This window comes from Nothobranchius furzeri, chromosome 17 (genome assembly GCF_043380555.1).
Source record: "Nothobranchius furzeri strain GRZ-AD chromosome 17, NfurGRZ-RIMD1, whole genome shotgun sequence".
NCBI lineage: Eukaryota > Metazoa > Chordata > Actinopteri > Cyprinodontiformes > Nothobranchiidae > Nothobranchius > Nothobranchius furzeri.
In genome coordinates this window covers 31,736,790-31,759,308 of record NC_091757.1, presented here as the reverse complement: position 1 = coordinate 31,759,308, position 22,519 = coordinate 31,736,790, and the positions used below count along the sequence as shown (strand labels likewise).

The 22,519-nt window shown below is 40.1% G+C and overlaps 1 protein-coding gene across 5 annotated transcripts; it reads right to left on the bottom strand.

The window, feature by feature from the left end:
• Nucleotides 1–1,314: 1,314 nt before the first annotated feature.
• On the bottom strand, nucleotides 1,315–22,423 carry tango2 (transport and golgi organization 2 homolog (Drosophila)). 5 transcript variants are annotated; one of them, XM_015971978.3, is made up of 9 exons: nucleotides 22,289–22,423; nucleotides 21,476–21,592; nucleotides 13,084–13,172; nucleotides 12,032–12,151; nucleotides 11,818–11,935; nucleotides 3,000–3,067; nucleotides 2,642–2,795; nucleotides 2,381–2,485; nucleotides 1,315–2,044 (listed from the first exon to the last, which is right to left on the bottom strand). In XM_015971978.3, exons 2-9 carry the CDS (start codon nucleotides 21,529–21,531, stop codon nucleotides 1,924–1,926), a joined length of 831 nt encoding a protein of 276 aa, XP_015827464.1. In that variant the 5' UTR covers nucleotides 21,532–21,592; nucleotides 22,289–22,423; the 3' UTR covers nucleotides 1,315–1,923. The 5 variants fall into 5 exon arrangements, with proteins under 5 accessions (XP_015827464.1, XP_015827466.1, XP_015827465.1 ...); XM_015971980.3 differs by having other exon boundaries at nucleotides 2,642–2,792; XM_015971979.3 differs by having other exon boundaries at nucleotides 22,315–22,387.
• Nucleotides 22,424–22,519: the final 96 nt, after the last annotated feature.

Genomic DNA, 22,519 nt, shown 5'->3' with positions numbered 1-22,519 from the left:
AGACGATATAAAAGAGGGACCATCTATTTTAGTTCGCACAGACAGCGACTGGGCCTTTCCCAACGTTAGCCGTAAAGCTAATGTGCTAACAAGAAAAAGCAGACAAACTTCAAAACAGCTTATTCTCTACCTATACGTGTACTTACTGATAAACAGGACACGCGCCTCTCCTCCAAGTAACTTAATCACCTTCTAAACTATTTGATTCTCGAGGTGTTGCCATACAGCCTAAGTGGCAGCGCCGCCATCTTGAAGAAAAGCACAGCGGCAAATCACCATAAGCTCCGCCTTCTTGGACCGGCTTTTTGATGATTGACTGATTAGTGAGCCAATCACAGCCTCCGAGCTATAGCTCAGCCAATTAACGGAGTAGAATCACTAAGGAACCACATCATTGAGGATCAGAGCAAATTCCCGAAATTATGAAAATATTGATTTACATTTACATTTTTATCACACGAGCTATATATTTTTCCTCACTCAACATTATTAAAGGGAGACCAGGCAGTTTTGGCTTGCTTTGAGCACCCTCTAGTGTCTGTTTAGTAGAACCAAAAGCACAATTTATCTCCTCACCAGGCATTAGTGTTTTTAACCTTAATCTGAAAACTGAAATGTCTCCCCAGCCTTCATTGGTGTCTACAGGAGAGATTCATCACTAAATTATTCAAATCAGCAGTGTTCATGATCTAAAACATGCAGGAAACGTGCTGGAAGCCACCTGCAGTATCAGGTAATTTATTTTTTTCTAAGTTCAACAGACCCAACAGGCACTCTTAAGTTGCAAATGCGGTATTCTGGTGAAAGAGGGAGGTGGGGGTCTGAGTGACATTTCCGTAACCCTGTAAAGGGTCATTTTAGCACATACTGGCATGAGTAAATGGTTTAATATGAAAGTGGAATATGAAAAAATTGTAAAAGTATCCCTTTAAGGTGCAGTTTTATGTGTTTTGGTTGAAAAAGTAAATCATTAGTTTGACCATTAGGTTGTTGTTGCAAAATTAAAGAAGCATGTGTCTGTGGTTTTATAATTATTAGGTATTTCTAGCAGAATTAGATTTACGGTTATGTGTAAGATTACCTGGTACTTACTGTACATCTTAGGTTATTTGTTCACAATCCAAAATGAAGAGCAAGTAAATGTAATTATTTCAACGTATATCACCTTTTTAACAGCTTAGGAGCAAAACAGAAATGCAGTGGAAAACAATGTGAACAAAATATTCCCTCAATGAGCTATTTTTACTTGTGAATTTAATTAATGCAAATTATTCCTTGTGCATCAGTAAAGATGTGGACATTTTTATGTTAAACTGATCTCAAATATTTTTCCCATTTTTATTCATTTATTTTAAACCACAGAAGTCAAAAATTCATTGCCTGAAACATTTTGCACACAACACTGTTGCAGCCAACAATGGGATAACTGATGTGATGGCAGTGAGCAGGATGGCTGAAATAAGTGTTGGAGTAAACAGACTCCCCGCTCATAATGACTACTGTAAACTTAAATCTGAACACATTTCAAGCTACAGACTGAAAATTGTACAAAAAGCACATTCCCTCTATACTATGGACTGAAAAAGAAAGTTTGACTTCAAGCACTCCAAGATTTTAGGATCACTAGCAACAGATTAGACCTTTCTAAGCATTCCAACACCAGTTCTGTGACATGTAAGCAAAATATTTCCCTCTACAAAATTACAAATGTACTTTGGCATTTTTTCCCAAGTTGCATTATAACTTAAATCAAGAACAATAAAATCCATATTGCTAAAGTTTATGAGGCAGCCAAAGAAAGAGTGCAGCCAAGTCTTCTTTTTTCACTTCACTGCTACAGCTGTGCAGCTGCAGTGGAGCGGCCGAGTCAGGTGGAAGGAAGGGGTGTCGCAGAAAGGCACATAGTGGGTGTTCTCCATTTGGTCACACCTGCAGGTTAAACTGAAAAGTACTGGTGCTCCATTTGCTCTGGTCACAGTTGAGCATTGTGCGCTCGGTAAAGGTGACATTCCCTTCTGCATCTATCAGGATTATTGTGTTGGTCCTGAATGGGAGGGCAGATAAAAACACACAAACTGTAACTATTATTGCTAAGGTGAGGCCAAAAACTGCTTTTTAGCCCAACATGTGGGGGAATGAACAGGGAACGAGAAAAAAGTGTCTTTTTGTCACTGAAATACAAAGTCTAATTTTTGGTTACAGGAGACACTCGATATCTGTGAATCTACCTAACCCTTTAGTTTTTTCAGCTGAGGAGATCATTACATTACAAAACTACTCAATCTTCTGCCAGTTGCAGCCAAACAGTCCATTTAGTTATCACCAGAGAAAACAAACATGCGTTACAAGAAAAAAGATTCCAAGGGAAGATGTTACTGACCTTGTGCCATAATTAGGGGAGCGAACACACACAGCGGACAAAGCCTGGACCATAGACCTGCTGTAGGATTCACCCTGGCTCTCCTGGATCAGATCAGGTGTGTTCCTATTTAATAACACACAGATGAAACTTCATCATATCCATCTATCCATCTCTAAAAAAGGTTGTCAAATAATTTTCTCCACAACTTGTATAAAGTCAGCAGGTTGACAAAGCAGGCTGCTGTGTGTTATTTAATGTGAGGGTTTACTCATTACTCACAGTTCCTCATTATTAAGGACAGTGAGCAGCTCTTGCACCAGTCTATCACAGGATAGTGACTGGTCACTGACGACGCTAGTGAAGTGGTGCTTGCCTCGCAGCAGTTTCTTCCACGGCGTATCCAGGAGCGAATTACTTAAGCCATAGATTCCTGCTGAGTGAGCACATAAACACCACAGAACAACACACACAATCGTTAAGTTCTGCAGGTGTCCGACTGGCGATTTCTTCAAAAAATAAAGTAATCAGAGAGCAATATCAACAGAAATGTCAGGCTAACATGAACAGACCAAAGGCCGAGAGGAGAGGTGAATGTTAAATGAATGGTTGCCACAGCAACAGTGTTAAAAACACAGACCTGGATTTAGATGGATGGGTTCAGATCTGCCTCTGTTTCCATAGTAACACACAGTGTCTCGTTTGGCTCTGGATGGGACACAGCATTATAGAAAATTAGACATTGCCTTACATGTATAATATGTTTATGTACAGTTATGAATGCTGTGCAAAGACTCACAACCAATGTTATTGAAATAATAACAGATGCGTTTTAGGGGATATTTAAAGGATCATTCTCAGGGAAAACGTAATTTCCCCTTATAATGAAAGAGGAACTCAAAAGTGTTTCTTTTTTCCTTTTCAATTTGGGAAAATATAGCTGTGCTGTTCACCCCTGGAATGAGTCTGAGTGGTTAAAGACCGTATCATAACTGCATAACTCAAATGTTTGATCTCCAAATAGTTAAAGTTAAGGCTTTTAGAGAACAAATCTGTGTTTCAAACTCTTTTCACTGCCACAAAACTCTTTCATAGTGTTTGAACCCCTTGCAAAGTCTTCAGATAGAAGGAATTAATTCATTTTGAAAAATCTACCCAACATGAAGGGCATCCGTCATGGCTTTGGTACAGGAGAGCGAATCATAAATGATGACCAAATCCTTTGAACTGGATGGCGAGCAAACTTTTTGATGTTGGTTTCATGACAGCCATTCCAGCGACATCAGTCAATCTGAAACGTGGTGCTATGCTGCTTCAACAGCTAAAATGGAAACGGTACGATGACATGCTGGCACAACAGAGACAAAGATTACTGCCGGGGGCGTTTCCTCCTTTAATTCCCTCAGTTGTTTTAAAGACAAATCAGAAACTAGATGATCATCTTTCATTCTACATCCCACTAACAGATACTTTACTAGTCACTTGGGGATAATGAATATCTTAGTTCTTATTTAGCAAATTTTTTACGTTGAAAGTTAGTGTGTATTTTTCCTGGCGATAGGGGGCAGTAGATACCAAAATCGTTGCAAGCAAGCAGAATTTTTGTTTTGGAGTAAGACCTTACCAACGGATGCCCATTAGGGTCAAAAAGCCCTGGGGAGTGCAAACTTTAGCAAAATAACATCAGACTCACTTTCATCACTGGCAACAAGTGAAGAGGTAAACGTGTAAAACAAAAAAATTTAAGAATGAAAAAAGGTTTGTAACCTTTGTTACAAATCAGTAAATGCATTTTGTTCCCATGAACTCTCGTAGAAGGAAACATGGCATCAAATATGGCGTCGCCAAGAGACTTAGGGTGTTTCTCAATGCCAAGGAACCTTGCCTTGTCTTGGTCCCGCCCTGGTTGCCTAGGAGATACGTCATCAGAAACTGCCAAGGCATGTTCCATTGTTCACGTTCTACCCAAGCCCCCACAATGTGGGACAAAAATTGAGGCCAACGTGGAAGTGAAATAAATTGCAGTTCCACCCTCATCCACTGGGGGCTGGTGCCAGAAGTGAGCAAATCCTCATTGACTCCCATGTAAAAATTCCAATTTCACAGCAGAAATAAACATGTTAACAGCCTGGTACCAAAACATGTTTTTGATTTAATAGATCTAGTTTACACTCATGACAACTCTGAGGGGGGTGAATTGTTTTCTCACTCTTCTGTTTAAGTGTATTAAAAGCCTAAAATTCTGTATAATTAATGAGCATCAGACCCACGTGACCACAGAGCTAGCTCCAGGGAAAGGCCTCAGCCTGAGCCTCGGCCTCGCCTGAAAATTGTTCCGTGATTTTCAGTCTCTCAACTTAGACCATTAGTTGTAGCGTTTGTGTATTCTTTTTTGGATATTTTTTGTGCAATTGTTGGACAAAATGACTAGCTGTGGCATTAATTGCACTAATAGAGCGTCCAAGGAGTCTCCACTTCATTTTTTTCGGTAAGTAAAATTATATTTATGTATTTTAGGTCACTGCCGAGCTGAGCTTAGATTTTAACATGTACTGTTTAACCATGAAATTTAAATGTAATAGGGTAAAAGCCAGTGCATTTAACATAATGCTGCACTTTAGAAAATGGGTTGAAATATAACATGTTGGTGGAGCTGGGTTCTCACTATCGGCTTGTGGAGCTCTCGGGAGACCTCTGTTTTCCACCCGGTTCTCCCCTCCCCATAGCTCCGTGCATCTCTAATCGCCGCAGCTCATGTCTGCTGTGCAGCTGCCGGCTTGTGAAGCTCTCGGGGGACCTCTGTGTTCCACCCGGTTTTACCCAGCGGTCAGCCCGGCGTATCTCTGACTCAGAAGCTCTGGTGTTGTGCACAGTTAACTATGGTTGTAGCTAGGTTGCTACCTCCGTTAGCTTAGCTCCCACCTCCACGTTAGCTTTGGGTTAGCTTCAGGTTTGCTTGTAGTTAGTTCGACCGGGTGTCGTCAGTTGATCCCAGCCTTACAGCCCCACCCTCAGCTCCACCTCTCTTCCCTTTTGTGGAATTGTCTGGGCTTGACGGAACCTGTGACAAGGTCAAAATGGCGGTGGCGGCCACCTCCCATTTCCCCTCAAAAACGTGTTATTGGAGCCTATGGAAATGAATTGTCCAGTATATATGTCGATGGTTCTACCTAGGCGTCTGTTCTCCGTTTAGCTAGCTGAGCAAGGATACACGGGAGGTGTCTTGTAGCCTAGCCGTGATCCAAAATTTCCCAGAATACACTGCAGTATTTTCAAAAGGATGGTGGATCAGAGGCCGGCAGCTACTTCGAGGGCAAATTTCAAGTTTAAATGTAAGTCAACTAATTGTAGTTAATGGGCTGATATCTGAAATGTTTTTTTTTTAAATATCCAAAGCAGTTAGCTATGGTTGGTCAGTTGCTTAGTAGTTGCAGCTTCAGTGGCTAGCGAGTAGTAACTCGCTAACATATTTAATTTAACAAATATATACACAATTTATAAAGTAAAAGGCTCGTTAGATTTCTAAGTTTCAATATAAATATATAATGTTATTTCCCATGTCACATGATGTTACATGACCGCCGCCAGGCCAGTGCCTTGAGGCCAGGTGCCTTGACATTGAGAAACACCCTTAGACCCACTCCCATGTATTTTAGAACAGATTTTTAAGGTTATATGTTTCAAAGCCACCAATATTTGTCAACAACTGGGCATCATTTCATTCAATTTCAACAACATTTTGAAGGATATTTCCAGAAATTAATGGAAAAACTACATATTATCTCTTTAAGGTTTCTTTAATTCCTAATCTCAATATAATACATTCAAAAAGCAAAAATACCTGACTAAATTACCAGCATGATGCAAACTTTGCAGTGTCCTTGTAGCTGTGTATGAATGCGTGAAATGTGCTTCTGACTGGTCAGTTTTGCTTTAGAAAAAGCAGTTTTTAAATCTCAGCAAATATTAAACACTCAGAGAAAATGATGTAAATGAGTATTTTAATGGCAGGAACAGTAACACATAGGGTGACAACAAGCCTAAATGCGGTCTGCTGACATTTCAAAATCTTTTTGTGACAACAGAAATCAGAAGTTCTTAATATTGCTTCTTGTACCCAAACCCATTTGAACTTTATAAATAAACAATAACAGTTCTGGTGACAAGCAACACCACAGAACAAGACGATGTTGACACGGTTGATAGCAGCCACTGAACCTCTCAAATATCAACAGTAGCCCTTCAATAAGACCCAGACAAAAGTGTAACCTGAGGGAAAATAAAATAATCAGTGAAGCTTTTATTTGTTGCCAGTTCTGCAGAGAGGAAGCATGAAGCTTGAAATATTATATTGGTCTTGGTATTGTGACCTAAGCTCAAAGGCCTTCTGTCTGAGTATACACTTTGCCTGTGATATAAATCAAATTGACCATGGAGGAAGCAGGTAGCCTAGTGAACTAGACCAAATTCTTGCTTTGCAAAGTTTGGTCTAGGCATGCTCCATTGGAACCTCAGCAGCTCCTACCAGGACTCTGGCTAGCCAATCACAGCTCTCTAGAGGGGTTTCCAAACACATAAAGAGCTGTGATTGGTCCATAATGGTGGGCCAATCATAGTGCTCTATCTGCTTAGTGAACAAATCACAGAGCTTTATCCGCTTTGTGGGCCAATCAGGGCACTCTATATGCCTGGTGGGTGGGATGATGCAACAGAGTGAAACAAGAGTATGTCACATTCATTGTCCAGTAGCATACGGAGATCATTTGAAAGACAACGGTAGAACCCGCCCCACAACCGAGAGCCGTCAATGGAGCATGGCCAGACTAAATAATACATTTATTTAGTCTGGCTTGCCAGGCTAGGAAGCAGGTGGAGGACCTGTAAAGAGATGGCTCCGTTCCTGCCATCTGAACCTGGCTAGAATATTGAATGTCCCATCAGCTGTGCAGCAGGCTGATTTAAGCAGAGATGAAGGAGCAGTGAAGGGTAGAGAGAACTGAGCAGAAAATGAGAGGAGCAAAGAGAGAGGAGTAAAAAAAAGGGATTTTTAGATCTCAGGCAGAGGTGTAATCAGACTGGGTCATGTTCTAATGACGAGACTTCTAAATTCAGACTGATGAGCAATTTTCCAATTGCAAACTGTGCTGTAGTTGACTGAAAGAGACTTCAAGTTTAAAAAATAAGCGTGAAGTGGGTCAAACATCTGGGTAATGGGGAATCTCCAATGTCTCATTACTCACATCTGGATAACACCCACATATGCAGACATGCATGAAAAGGCACAAGAGAAAAGAGTACAGAATTAGCTTATGTTTGCAATATAAGCAGTCAATCTAAGCTAGACCTATTCCATTCACATTTATATTTGCTACCAGCGACATGCTACATTAAGGATACGGTGAATTTAATTTAACGGTATATCGAGGATTTCACCTGGATAACGAAAAATGGACGAAGACTACATGTATGCTCAGAAACAATGGTTGTCTACTAGATGGGGCTGTCATGCGTATTACATTGACTCACGTTGTCACAAGACTCGAGCTTCTTAAAGGGACATGAACGTCACTAACCTACAAGTCTTTAGATGTTGTCTGTTTCTTAAATAATGGAATGTGGAATTGCAGGACTGCAGCCTGCCCAACCCCCCCCCCTCCCTCTCTCTCTCTCTCTCTCTCTCTCTCTCTCTCTCTCTCTCTCTCTCTCTCTCTCTCTCTCTCTCTCTCTCTCTCTCTCTCTCTCTCTCTCTCTCTCTCTCTCTCTCTCTCTCTCTCTCTCTCTCTCTCTCTCTCTCTCTCTCTCTCTCTCTCTCTCTCTCTCTCTCTCTCTCTCTCTCTCTCTCTCTCTCTCTCTCTCTCTCTCTCTCTCTCTCTCTCATGGTTTTAAGCAATAGGGGTGAACTGCTTTATTAAGTTGTTGTATTTATAAAACAGCTACACTCTGCTTGTGGATTACCAGGCTAGCACAAAAGTATTTAGAAAGATGAAAACTCAAAGGTTAAAGGAAGAGTGAAATCCCAACTCCAGAGTTGCAGAAGTGGGAAATCATTATGCTGATGATTATTTTTGGGACATTAAACATTAAAATATTTATAAACATCTGCTACAGGTAGGATCTGCAAATTAATCTCCGAGAACAAAGTAAGGAACCTTGGTGTTATCTTTGACCAGGACATGTCATTCAAATGCCAAGTTAAACAGGTTTGTAGGATTTCCTTTTTCCACCTTCGGAATATTGCTATGATTAGAAGCATCCTTTCCAGGAGTGATGCTGAAAAACTAGTTCATGCATTTATTACATCAAGACTGGATTACTGTAATTCATTACTCTCAGGAAGTCCACAGAATGTAGTTAAAAGTCTTCAGCTTGTCCAAAATGCTGCAGCTAGAGTTCTGATGAGAATTAAAAAGAGAGATCATATCTCTCCTGTCTTAGCTTCCCTACATTGGCTACCTGTTCAATTCAGAATAGATTTTATGATCCTCCTTCTCACAAATAAAGCTCTTAATAATCAAGCTCCATCATACATCAGTGATCTGATTATTCCATACGTTCCTAACCGAGCACTTCGCTCTCAGACTTCAGGTTTACTGGTGGTTCCCAGAATATCTAAAAATAGGATGGGAGGCAGATCTTTTAGTTATCAGGCTCCTCTCTTGTGGAACCAACTCCCAGCTTTAGTCCGTGAGGCAGACACCTTGTCTACTTTTAAGACTAGGCTTAAAACATTTATATTTGATAGGGCCTATGGTTAAAATCTGATGTTAGCCCAGATCTGGACAAGTGGGGGAGTAGAGGGAGGTGGAGTGCATCGACTCTTCCTTGCCCTGCCTCCAACATGCCTTCATCTACAAGGCTAGGTTATCCAGAGTTATCTCTGTAGTTATGCTGCTATGCTTAGACTGCTGAAGGACATACTGACCACTTTCCACACTCGACTATTTTCTTCTACAATCTGCTCTTTAACTATATTATTTTCTGCAATTTCAGCTGCTAACTTTATTTTTTCTCTAAGTGTTTTTCTCCCCAGAAGAAGCTACAATGGTGTTCTGCTGAGCTGTGGTGGCCTCATGGAGGGGGTCATCGGCTTGAACACTGTTGCTAACCATTTAATCATTCTTCCTCTTCTGATAATAACATTTTACTGTTTTTGACATTGAATGTGCTACTACTAGTTTACCCGTTTAATTATAGATTCACTAGGATAAATACAAAAAGTTTATCTCTCACCAAATAGAATATTTACTAAGAAATCACAATGTAACCATAGAAATATTACTTGGTATATATGTTGTGTGTGTGTGTGTGTGTGTGTGTGTGTGTGTGTGTGTGTGTGTGTGTGTGTGCGCTGTCTTCTCTATCCCCAGTGAGTCATGGTGGATGGCTGCTTATACTGAGCCAGGATCCTCTGGACGTTTCTTCCTGTTAAGAGAGTTTTCCTCTCCACTGGCGCTAAATGCTTGCTTAGTATGAGGATTGCTGTAAAGTCACTGACACTAGTCAGTGGCTTGATGCAATTTGCTGGGTTCCTTATATAGGAAACTTTTTTGTGATTGGCTTAATGAACTGAACTGTATTGGAATGTTTACTATGTGAAGTGCCTTGAGACGACTCTTGTCGTGATTTGGCGCTATATAAATAAACTTGAATTGAATCTAACTACTGTCCTGTTTGTGTCTGCTCAGCAGCCATATTTGTCATACTTAAGTATACAGACACAAAAATCCCACAAAGCACATTTGAAAATGAATGTTGCTCCTTTATTTTATAGTTCAAATCCTAACATGCTAACCTTTGCAAGCAGCTCCATTTTCATCCTTGTTTTATGACAGTAAATTGGAAATTGAAGACTGCTGGTGCTGGAGTTTCCAAACCACTAATCTTACTAAGCTGAAGCTAATAAAATATGCCACTGACAGATGACAGCAGATTGCCAGCCATTAAATGGCCAAATCAGCTTCATAGCATCTTATCTTGTAGTGCAGTGGAGAGCACACACAGGCTTCCAGATGAAACCCATCTATTTTCATTCAAAACTGAGTATCCTGACTTTATATCCCAATTTATATGAATCCCAATCTGCAGTGTACTGCTCCTCACCGCCTCTGACTGTCTGCGTTCATGACATGGGCAAGTTAGACTTGTAACATGATGAGGAAAAAGTTGATCCAATGACCTTTTATATAATTTAACAGGAAATATGACAAAAAAAAAAGAATGCCAGAGTTACTCATATTGTTACAGATTAGGGATGCACTGATATGGATTTTTTGGGCCGATACAGATATTATCATCACTTTATTCGCTGATCGACATTTATGTTTCTGATATCCGCAAATTTTGAATAGACTGAAAATTATGCAAGCATAATTTTTGAATGTTTAGTTTTATTTCTACAAAGCGGAATTTGCTAAATATTACACACACACGCACGCGCGCGCACACACACACACACACACACACACGCACGCACGCACGCGCGCACGCGCGCGCGCGCACACACACACACACACACACACACACACACACACATCTGAGATAAGAAAGAAAGAAAAAAATGAAAGAAAACGACGTCTTATATAGGGCATCTCAAGATAAAAATCATGAGGCGCTTCACAAAAAAAATCACGCATAAAAAATATCTAAAAAAATTATTATAAATATGTTTAAAATGAGAAAAAATATTGTGATAAAAGAATAATGTAAGGAAGGGGAGAGAGAAAATGATTAGGAAAGAGGGAAATCAGTGGAGTATAGGTAGAATAGGTAGAAAGAGCAAAATTAGGACGGAGGTGACGAAGGTCATTCAAAAAATGATGACATCATCACCTCCCTCACCCTCTGAAACAGATACACAAACAGAAACAAGATGGCCCAGTTTTACTTATCGGACATGTATGTTAAAAATGACTGACATCGGTCGATGCAGATATTGATGCAGATATATTGTGTATCCCTATTACAGGTGTTCAAACACGATTCACAAAAGAGACAATTGTGCAGAAGGATATATTAGAAAATTGATCAAAAATGCATAAATATGCTGCAACCTCTCACTCTGCAGTCTGTGGGTCAGTAATAGTAGAATAATATGTAAATGTTTAGCCTTGTGATCATTACACTTTCAGATCAGTACGAAGTTCAGATATCTCAAATAACCCTTTTGAGTAAAATGCAAAGTAACCTTTCTTTTCAAAGGCAGCACCAGTACTGACCTAATACAGCAAACTAGAGAGTAGACAGACATAATAAACTCTCAGTTAACCTAAAAACTAGATGACAAAAGCTATTAGTGAAGAAAAATCACCACGCTCCTCCATTCTAATAGCTTCAGTTGTAGGGTAATACGTATATATCGGTGGTTTATTGTGCAGGAAGGAAAGTAAAAGCTTTGAAAAACCACTTTTTCAGGATGAGATTTAGCTCGAAGCCATGCTACAAGGATATTTTTAACTCACTTGAACTCAGCTGTGATGAGATTGAAGCCGTTGTATAGGTGGCCTTCTGTGGACACCTTCTTCAGGTAAGAGTAACTGTCTACATCTTGATCCATAAGGTAGTTAGACACCAGAAATCCTGCAGATCAGCAGAGATCAACACACTAACAAAAATGACCAAACCAGCAAGCAGGGACTCTTTCTATGAGCGTACTTCATGGTGGTGGTGTCTTACCTCTCCCTTGTGCTTCGGGGTTGGGAGCTCCTTCCATGTAGTTGGTAATGGCAGCCAGCTTGCCCCTCTTGCTGATCCCCAACCAGGATCCACCTTCCTTCCCAATCTCCAAGTCCAGACCTAAAAGGCATTTTCTAATGGTATTACTATCTACTTTCAAAGGAGTTACTGATAATCTTCAGGAGTGTGTCTGTTTGACGGGTAGAACAAACCTGACAGAGAATTTTCTTTTGTGACAACAAACTGATGCCCACGGGTTCAAAAGAACATTGTTTTTATTCTAATGTAAACCTTAAATACTAGTGATTGTCCTTGTAAACAGAGATTTGGGATTTCTGATCAACCAAGATTTGAATCAGAGAGGGTAAACATAGCTAATGACAGAAATGATAAGCATGTCTACAGCTCTTCCTGATAACCAATGAAGACAGCTCTTCTTCTGGATGATCTTATTCCTTTGGGACTGAATGGAAAGCTACACTGATCCCACTGGGAGCTACTGCTTACTTCCCTTCTCTTCATGCTACGTCTGTCTCCTTAAGGGCCTTGCTGCTACTCTCCACCCCCCATGCCTGGCTCCCCATTCACATCAGCCGTACAGATAAGGAAAGGCCATTTATTCCTGTCACATCGCATAAAAACAGCCATCAATTATGTACCTCCTCGTAGAGTCCTGACCCCTCTATTACTGAGGCGAGAGGAGACTGATGAACAACCAGGCTATGCCTCTGTTTCCTTCTACAGCAGAAAACAAAAACAAGAAAAATGTACTGTACTGGGCACCTGCCAATTAAATATGGTTTAGTTTATTGTGGGTGGGGGTGCTCTGTGACAGATTAGATGAGAATTGCACTCTGGGGTGAAAGACACAGACCTTTCCTAGATTAAAGAACATTGATTGAAATGGAAGTCAAAAGCTGCTAAAAGCTCCAATGCCTTAATCAGGATTGCCAGGTTTGAACCTAAAGATGAATTTGTACAACACATGTGGCAAAAGCCTTAGAGGAGATGAGAGTTAGTAGGAGGGGACTGGAACAGTAGAACCAACTCACCACTGAGGATCTCATTGTTGGTCCCCCAGAAATCTGCAGCCTTGGAGGGTCTGTTGTATAACTCATCTCTATTTGCAGCCAAAATTAGCCTGACAGACAGGGAAAAAACAATGATTTTGTTATATTTCATCAAGTGGAGATCTCGTGGATCCCTTTTCATTTAAACATAAAAATCTACAGCTGAGCTAAAGTGAACTCTTCATTATAAAATTTAAACACAAACAAATACGACCTGCTATCAATTATTGCCATATGTGCACACTGTGTATTTCCAGGTTTTACACCATTGTTTAAAGATGCAAAAAGTAAGAATGACCACCAGTGGTCAAATTTGGGTTCTGCAGTCCATGTAATCAAAACAAACAAGTCTGCTCTCAGAAACTGTTACCAATTACGGCTCAGCGCCAGGAGATTCTAGATGACGAGCGGCGATAAGTAGATAAATACGTTTCACTGTAATACTGAGGTGTTAAAAGTAGCTCGAGATACTTTAAGAGCAGACTATTTGTTTCTAATTCACTGTTAGCTCAACGTAGATCTCTAGCCTTCGTTACTTTATATTAGAGTTAAAAAAAGTTTCACTTTCTTTTCCGTCTTTCTTTTGCTTCTGGGCTGCTCCTTTTTACTGGCTTCTCTTGGTGCTGCTCTTTGCTGGTGCAGACTTATGATTGGCCCTGGAACCAGGAACACTATTGTTTTATTATTTTACTGTAAAATTCCTACTTAATGCATCTTTAACCAGTCAACTAAATGTTTTTAACTGAACATGGTTTATAAAAGGTCGAGGTGTACATTTACTTTGGATCACAGCTGCCATATCCCATCACAAGCCAATAGGGAGTCTAAGTCACGCCCACCTACTTCCAGACCATGGATCCTCAGAAGAACAAAAAAATGAATGCAAGTCAATGTGGCTAAAAATGCTATTTTCTAATTCTGCTTGTTTTGTGCCATAGATTTCATATATGATGTCCGTGAATTTTAAAGACACATTTTGATACCAAGAACGTGCTTATTTTCGAACAGGGGAAACGCTATTTTAGGTTTTGTGTGAAAATAAGTCCAGGACTACAAATGCGCTTCACGAAAGTGATGTCATCGAACCAGACATGGAGGAATCTGAGGGAAAATGGCTGCAAGTTCAGCAAACTTCCCACGGGAGGAAAGAACCACCATAAATCTGGTCATCTGGTAAGTAGCAGCTACGTTAGGGGAGAGGAAATGATGTGGTGACGTGCCAGATTCTGGTGTGTAGTCATGCTAATTACGAACTTTTACAAGCTGATAAATCTCAAAGTACGTGACTGGCATGGTCGAAACACCCATCGTTACTTTTCATTTAAATTGCAGTACAACATATGTGTGATCCAGGGCGTGAGGCAAAGCGGGATAGAAAATTGCGCTTTTAGCTCCGTTGACTTGCATTCGTTTTTTCGTTCTTCCGGTGACCCATGAGCCGACCAGAAAGAGAGGAGACTTGGACTCCCTATACAAGGAGGATGCGAGGATATTATTACCACAACGACAGGTTGTTGATTTTGTTGATATACCTTTTTTTTTTCTTAAATCGAGAAAAGCTCAAAGTTTCCAATAACAAGCTGAAATTTGAAAGAAACAGCCATCTAAAATATCCATACGCCAAGGAAAAATATGGATGTGAATGTCACTCAGTAAATTACAGACAGCCTATGCTGCCAGAGGGGTGTCAATAGTAATGCAGAAACCAAATGTTGAAAAAGTTAAAGCAGTAGGAAAATAATATTTTACATGTAAATATCCTCAATTAGATTTCAATTTTTAAGCCGTCCACACTTGTCACATCTAATTAACCTCCAGAGGTGTTTTTCTTTGTCCTAGAGCAATAACACATATTTATTGCTAAACCTTGAGTGAACAGCCTGAACAAGAGTGTGGTCTAGTTTACAATGAATCCCCTTGAATGGAACATGAGCATTCTGCCTCTCAGTGAAGCACTTCACTACACGTTGTCCTGCTTTATCATTCAGAGTTAAGACAGTGAGTAATCACTCGATTATGTTCATGGCCATTACTGACGAGACTGTGTTGTGACCTGGATGTAATGCAATGGCACCCATTAGATTCCACACAACTTTACTAGCAGGTCACTACAAGTCGTGTAGAGACCTTAACACATTTTAGTGAGTGTATCCATTATAACAAAGCACACATGAATGTCATTTGGCTAATCTGGCATATTCACTTCCCTTCTTGGAGGGAACAAACATTTATTATACAGCAAACGGGGGGCTGCAGCCATGGTTCTCCACCAAAAAAGGGTGGACTGCCAACTATGGGTTGAGGCAGAGGTCCTACCTCAAGTGAAGGAGTCAAACTATCTCTTGGTATTGTTCACAAGTGAGGGAAGGAGGGTGCAAGAGATCAACAGGTGGATTGGGGCAGCATCTGCAGTAACGAGGACACTAAACCGGTCTGTTGTGGTAAAGAGGGAGGTAAGCCAGAAAACAAAGCTCTCAATTTACTGGTCAATCTTTAGGACAGTCCTCAGGTATGGCCATGAGCTTTGAGTAAAGACAAAAGAAACATGATAATCAATACAAGCAGTTAAAATTGGTCTTCTCAGGATGACCGGGCTCAGCTTCAGAGATAGGTGAAGCGCTAGGACATTGGAGAGATATTCAGAGTAGAGCCGCTGCTCCTCCACGTCCAGGGAAGCCAGCTGAGGTGGTTCAGGCATTCAGTCAGGATGCCAACTGGATGCCTGGACGAGGAGTTTTGGGCATGTCCTGCTGGCAGGAGTCCCTCAGGTCCACCAATGACACGCTGAAAAGAGTATGTCTCCACACTGGAAGGGAATGCTTTGGTATCCCACTGGTGGAGGTGACATTTTCAGCCTCTCTGTTGGGGCTGCTACACCTGCTACCCAGACCCAGATAAGCAAAGGAAAATGGATAGATGGATCATTTGTAAACAAAATGAGCAATTTAGTCATCAAATTCTATATTTGGTTTCATCTAGATTTACTATAATAAAACAAACACTTATAAAATTTGAGCAACATAATGTACAACTCTGTAAAACATAAGCCTTGTATGTATTTACACCAGCAGCTTTATGCTCTTTCTGAGACTGACTGGGGTCACCCTATTAACTTTTCTATTCGTGAGCCTTTTAAGATGCAAACAAAGAAACCAAACTGTACTAATAAGGCTCAATTTTGGAGTATCAAAGGCTAACGACAGCCCCTTCGCATGGCACCGTGTGAGCTGCCACTGTTCCTGGAAACAAAGCCAACACTAATGAAGCTACGCGGCGTAGAGCATCTGCTATCAGATCCTAAGGGGCAGATTCCGTGCACACATCTCGATTCGCAGCGACAATCAGCCAGCTGTATCATGTGGGAGGCATGGCAAGCAGCAGAAGAGGATCAAAGCTTGTAACCAGCATTCAGGGAAACATATAGATGTTGATGCTGCTACGTATGTGAACTTCAGTAAAAAAAAAAAAAAAAAAGTTTTGTGTGTGTTTGATGATTTGCTGAACTACTTGAGGAGTGATCTGTTTTTGGTGATGACATGTGGAAACATGTGTGATTCTTTTATTAGATTTTGGCAGACAGATGGGAGAAAGTAGAGTTCATCCTCTGGGAATGATAAATGTCCGATAAATGTCGTAGAAAATAAATGACCACTGATGATAATTACACTGCGAACTGAATCAATTTATTTCTAAACATGTAGTGTTTAGCCTGACCGGCTAATCTACTGACCTCAGTTAAACAACATGACACGGTGTTACTGTTTTTATCAAGAATTCAGCAAAGGTGCAAAACTAGTGTGTGAAAAAACACTTCATCTTTCAGCGTCTTTAGCAAGAAGAAATTTTAGTGTTCAGGTTCTGGGGCAGCAAAAAGAAGATGAAAACATCAGCCTTCCCCTACCGTGCTTGATTGTTCCTGAAGCCCTGTTGAGACTCAACTCAGTAAAGCTAAAACTGAGCTGCCATCTTCATTCTTGGAAAGGAACAGGGGCCTTTGGCAATCCTTCTATATTAAAGAAACCTTTTTTATATTACACAGTCACGAACTTTATCAAAAACCTAATGACAAAGAGTTTTAACAAAGAAGTAAGGAATGGTTTGACAGATTGACAGCAGTCTTGGAGGGCAGCAACTTGTGAATAATTTTTCAGATGGACTCCAAATGAACTTGAATTGGCTTTATTAAGCCTAATAGGTAACTAAACAAAGATCACAGCTGGTGCTGTTCCTTTATGGCAATGGAGTATTCTTATTATTTAACCTTCTCTCAACCAGGAGGATACCACCATTCTCCTTTTCAATGGAGACCTGGCCAAGAACAGCAGCAGCAAGCATCAAATTCATGATTACGGTACAAAGATATTATGCAGTCGGCCTCAAGGACTTTTAGTTTTGACCTAAAAGTACTCAGTGAAATTTTTTCTGAGACGAGAGGAGAACTTCAGAGGCAGGGTTTGGAGTCCTGTTTTCTGATATTTGAACACCTTGCCTCGGATTAGATAACAGCAGCGTGACTACCGCTGACTGTTTGCTTTGCAACACTGATGTTTTATCGCCAAAAATAACACCAGCCTGAAGGAGTTCTGCTGTGTTATGGAGACGCTAATGCTAACGGTTAGCTTCTACTAGCCAGGATGTTCTCTGCTGTTTCCTGGACGCTAAACCAACAACAGCCTTCCCCGTCATGAGTCAAGATGGGTGAGTCCATGAATGTTAAGTGACAGAGTGACGTAGATCTGTCAAGACTTTTCTAATCCTTACGATTCCCTGTCAATTTTCTATCAGAAGCTAAAGCAGGAGATTGGTGTAGGAGACTATTTTCATGTTCAGCAAAGCATGAAAAACTCAGTGATCATTTATAATCAGAAATAATTTTTTAAAATGTTTTTTCAGTGTACCACACCTTTGTGAACTGTTAATTGAGAATATTAAATCATGAGAACTTGACTGTAACTTACACACTAAATACATTTTTTACGTGTACAAAGTAGGTGGCAAATAAAACCCAAAGGCCGGAAACAGGTGGTTGTATGATGGAGACCAAATAATTATTTTATTAAACAAGTAATGAGAGGAAGTAAAATGTCCTGTATTGTTCATCCGAGGTAGCATTGACCTAATTTGCCTCATGGCTGAGGTTTTGTTATGAGCAGTTGAAAAGGTGTTATAAAATAAAAGCTTGAAACTGGACTTTAAATCAGAGAAGAATCAGCACGATGGTAATCAGTGTGTCATTTTGCACTTTGAGTGCTTTATAAATGCATTTCATACAATCCTAAAGCGGCTTTGCATTGACAAGAAAAATAATTCTACAAAAAAAAAAATCACCATTGTCCAGGATCAAGGTAAATGCATTAGGACACAGGACACTTCACCTTACCCCAGGTGGGAGTCAGGACTCGTAACACAGCTCTGCTGTGCTTTCCTAAGGCAGGGACAGAGTCACAGGAGGAAGGACAAAGATACGGCTAGCCAGATAGCTGGCTTTCGACCTCAGGGGGATTATAGGCTGGGTCTCCACATCGCACCATAACCCACACTGACTACTTGTAGTACACTAATCTGTGCTGCCAGCTGGAAGAAGTAACCTTTCACACTCACAGCTAGATAGGGCTCACACACAGCCTGCAGAGGGATTGTATGCCTTAAGAAAATGGCTCTTACGTTTCATGCTCACTTCTGGAAAGTTATAAAATTTTAAATATAAAACAAACAAAGGCAACTGGTGCTACAATGTTCTGGAAACTTGTTTCTGATTGGATCAGGCATTTGACAATACTTTAGTCAAATAGGTCCTTAGACTTTTTTATGTAAATCAAAAGCAAATCAACATCTAAGCTGAACTTTTGTATAAAATGAATTTAGAAAGTATTGCTGCAAATAAAAATCCTGTATGTATGGTTTAAATTTTATTAGACCATCAATGCATTAAAATATAATTCACCAATCTGACAGATGCAGCTTCTCATAAGAAATAAGGATGAGAGATCAGTAGCCTGGCCTGCCAGACTCGTCCTCTCTGTTTAATTCTGCACAGAGAAAGAGTCTGGTAACTGACAGGCAGAGAGGCACTTGAGGGGTGGGAAGAGGCAGCTCAAAAATAACCATTCAGAAAAAAAGATGGAAATGCCAACGAGCTGTAGTCAAAAATGGCATCTGGTGACAGCGCAAACATTTTCCTTTAGCAGAAAGGCTTTTAGCGCTTCTACTTGTGGTTTTAAAGATGTGTCCGAGTCATTTAGAACAAAGGAAAGAGCCGCAGCGAACTCTGCTTCAGTCACCATGTTTATGAAAAACTTGGCGTTATGGTGTGTGACGTACGCTACTCAGCGCTGATTGGCTCGGTTAGAGTTCTCACTGGGTGGGGTTATTTGAATAGTAGAGTTCCCAGACCCTTTCTCTGTGCAGATTTTAACAGAGGAGGAGTCTGGCAGACCGGGCTAAGAGAATAGTGGACTTTAGTACAAATCAGGGAAAGCAAAATTAACTAGAAACAGGCTCCGAGTGTGTCTTGTTAGTAGCTTTTGTTATATAAATCATTTAAAAGAATCTGTCTGGTAGCTATTCTAGCAAATAAAACAAACAAACCAACCAACCAAATTAGATGTATCCCAAAAAGTCCTGCTCTTATTTTCAGCTATACTACGTCAACCTGGTCTTTGGAGGCTATGCAGGCTCTCAGTCTGGGAGTTTCCATTTGTCCTGTTTCACAATGCCCTCATCTCATCTCTTAGTCACACTCATGCACCAGCGTTGCAACCATTATGTCAGAGTGGGATGTGCCCCCCCCCCCCCTACTTTTACTGATATTATTCCACCTTTCTGTGGCATTGCAGAGCTGAGTGCTGGAGTCCTAACCCAAGATCGAACCCAAACCGAGTGAGCCTGATGAGTTGAGTCGAATTTGGGCCGATGAACGTTGACAACTGAGCGGGTTGAGTCGCGCTTGGACAGCTGTGGACGTGTTATTTTTCCTTCTTGGTATTTTAAGAAGTGCTTAAAACACTCTGGTTCAGTTGGGCTCTGACTGAGTGTTGTGATGTTGGGAAAGCCGGTTTAGGGGGGGGGGGGGTCTCGGTGACAGCAGGTGTCAGGATATAATCATCCATCTCCTTTATTTTATTTAGTCTCATATTTAAGGACACTGAGGAGTTTACAAGAGACATTGAGCTACTCTGATCAAGAGAAAAAGAAATAAAAAAAAAACACTGTTGATGTTCCACACTGTAAAAGTTCCTGTTAAACTTATTGTTTTGTTTCATGACAATAAATTGATGTTAAATTCAACTTAAAGACAAATTAGGAGGAAGCTTTGGTTCACTTTAAGTTCCAGTAGATGTTTTTATTTTTCCATATCTGCTCCTCCCCAGAGACACAGAAGGACATAAGGATATAACAAAAGACAAAATGTCTCCACATGACAGGTTATTGGAAGGGTCTAGTTAGCTGGTTAGTGAAGGAGATCCATCAGCTAGGTAGGCATCAACCCACAGCCTCCTGCTGTGATTTTATTAAGGAGCAAGAATGAAATAAACATCCCGATTCTTACTGGAAGTTTGGGATTTTTTTTAATGTTTGAGTATTTTCCACATTAAACAGAACTCAGCTCATGCTCCAACATTTCTGTAACGAGACCATTTGGTTCAAACTAGGCCAAACATGTAATTTCCTGTCATTTATTTACTAATGTTATTTCATTGATAATTGTTTTAGTTTTTAAAGCTCACTTCTGTTCATTTTAAAACAATCATATAGGCCTAATTATAATTTAATAACCTGATAAAATGCACTACAATGCAGAAAATGACACCTACTCTGCTGATTTTTTAAGGGAGGAGGACACACCCCTTCTGATGCCTTTGCTAGTACCAACACCTTTCTTATAGTTTAAACCAGAAGTAGCAGCTTCACCTAAATATTTGTCACTCATCTTCCTTGGCTGCTTTTTTTTCCATTTCAAAAACTTTATGCTCGATAGCTTTTTAAAAAGTGATTATTTAATCAGAGCTCTTACGTCCATCTCTTCTAAAATGTCAAACTGACTGAAAGAGAAACAAAAATAAGGCTGGGACACATGTCTGGAAGTAGATGGGCGTGGCTTGGGCTCCCTATTGACCCTTTGCACGTGACGCCACACCACTCATGTGACCACAAAAAACAAAGGCTTATTTGCCTTTGCAGATTTTTCTCACATCAGAAATACATCTTTAATATTTTTTTCCAATTTCTCCTTAAAATATTTTTTATGGATGGCTGTGCTTAATTACCATTCATAGTTCTGTTCCATAATCTGTTTCCTTGATTCAGCATCTTTTTCAACATTTGTCCCCCATCTAAGGTCTAATATTTCAATAAAGAGGTATAGCTGCCTTACCTGTAAGCATTTTTGGATGCAGGCCGAGGGTCAAACTTAAAGAAGATAATACACATTGATGTACTGGGAAATGATGACAGGGGAATCACTTGGTCCACATTCGCCTTTAAATCATATCTATGGCAAAAAAGAAAAATGAATTTACCATCATAAATTGTGATGCTAAATTTTGTCCAAAGAGGAAAAACATTTGGATGCAGAAAGCTGAATATACATGGCCCACCATCTTGTTTCTTTTCAGCCTGTTACTGTATGTAGTACGTGGACTCTACTCTTTGTACCCAATATTAACCAGATCATTAACAATACTGTGTTTTGTAATTATACAATGTTGAACAGATCAGATGTCGGGTTTTTGCGCTGAGAACATGACCAACAGGTTTAATCCAGAGTTTATTATATTGAAGCCTTTAATAACGGAATGTGTAACAATAAAATGATCGTTATTCAGCCAACATTTGCAACAAATTCATGATGTGCTGAACAGGGCATTAGCACTCGTTTCGAACGATGGTAAACGGTTGTAGCCTCTTAAGATGTCATGTGTCCAAGTCGAACTAATTTGAGCTGCTCCCCGTCACCTTGAGCTGTCTATTATTTGTAACTGAGTCCATAGTTGTAAAAACTAATTTTGGTTAAAAATTAAACATAATTTAAGTAAAAACTTAACCTATGAATGAAATAGCTAACGTTAGCATACTTACAAGCGATAGATACAACGAAGTTTAGCTTCTTACCAGAACTTAGCGACAAAATTATATACACAAATGATCTTTTCAGCTACTTTATTGATATTGTTTGAATATTACTTACTGAAACGCACTCTTAGTTGTTCTTACCCTACGCCCCTTTACTCCCGTTGTTGACAAACCAAAAGGAAGTGTTTACATTCGGTTTCCTCGATTTGGTATTAATCGTTTCTCTGCTTCACGACACAGTGACTTTTCATTGGAAATTCGCCTTATGTCCGCCCACGTCGGGACATTAAATAACAGAAACGAGCGCACATCCAAAGGGGCTCAGAGTTTAGACGTGATTGGCTGG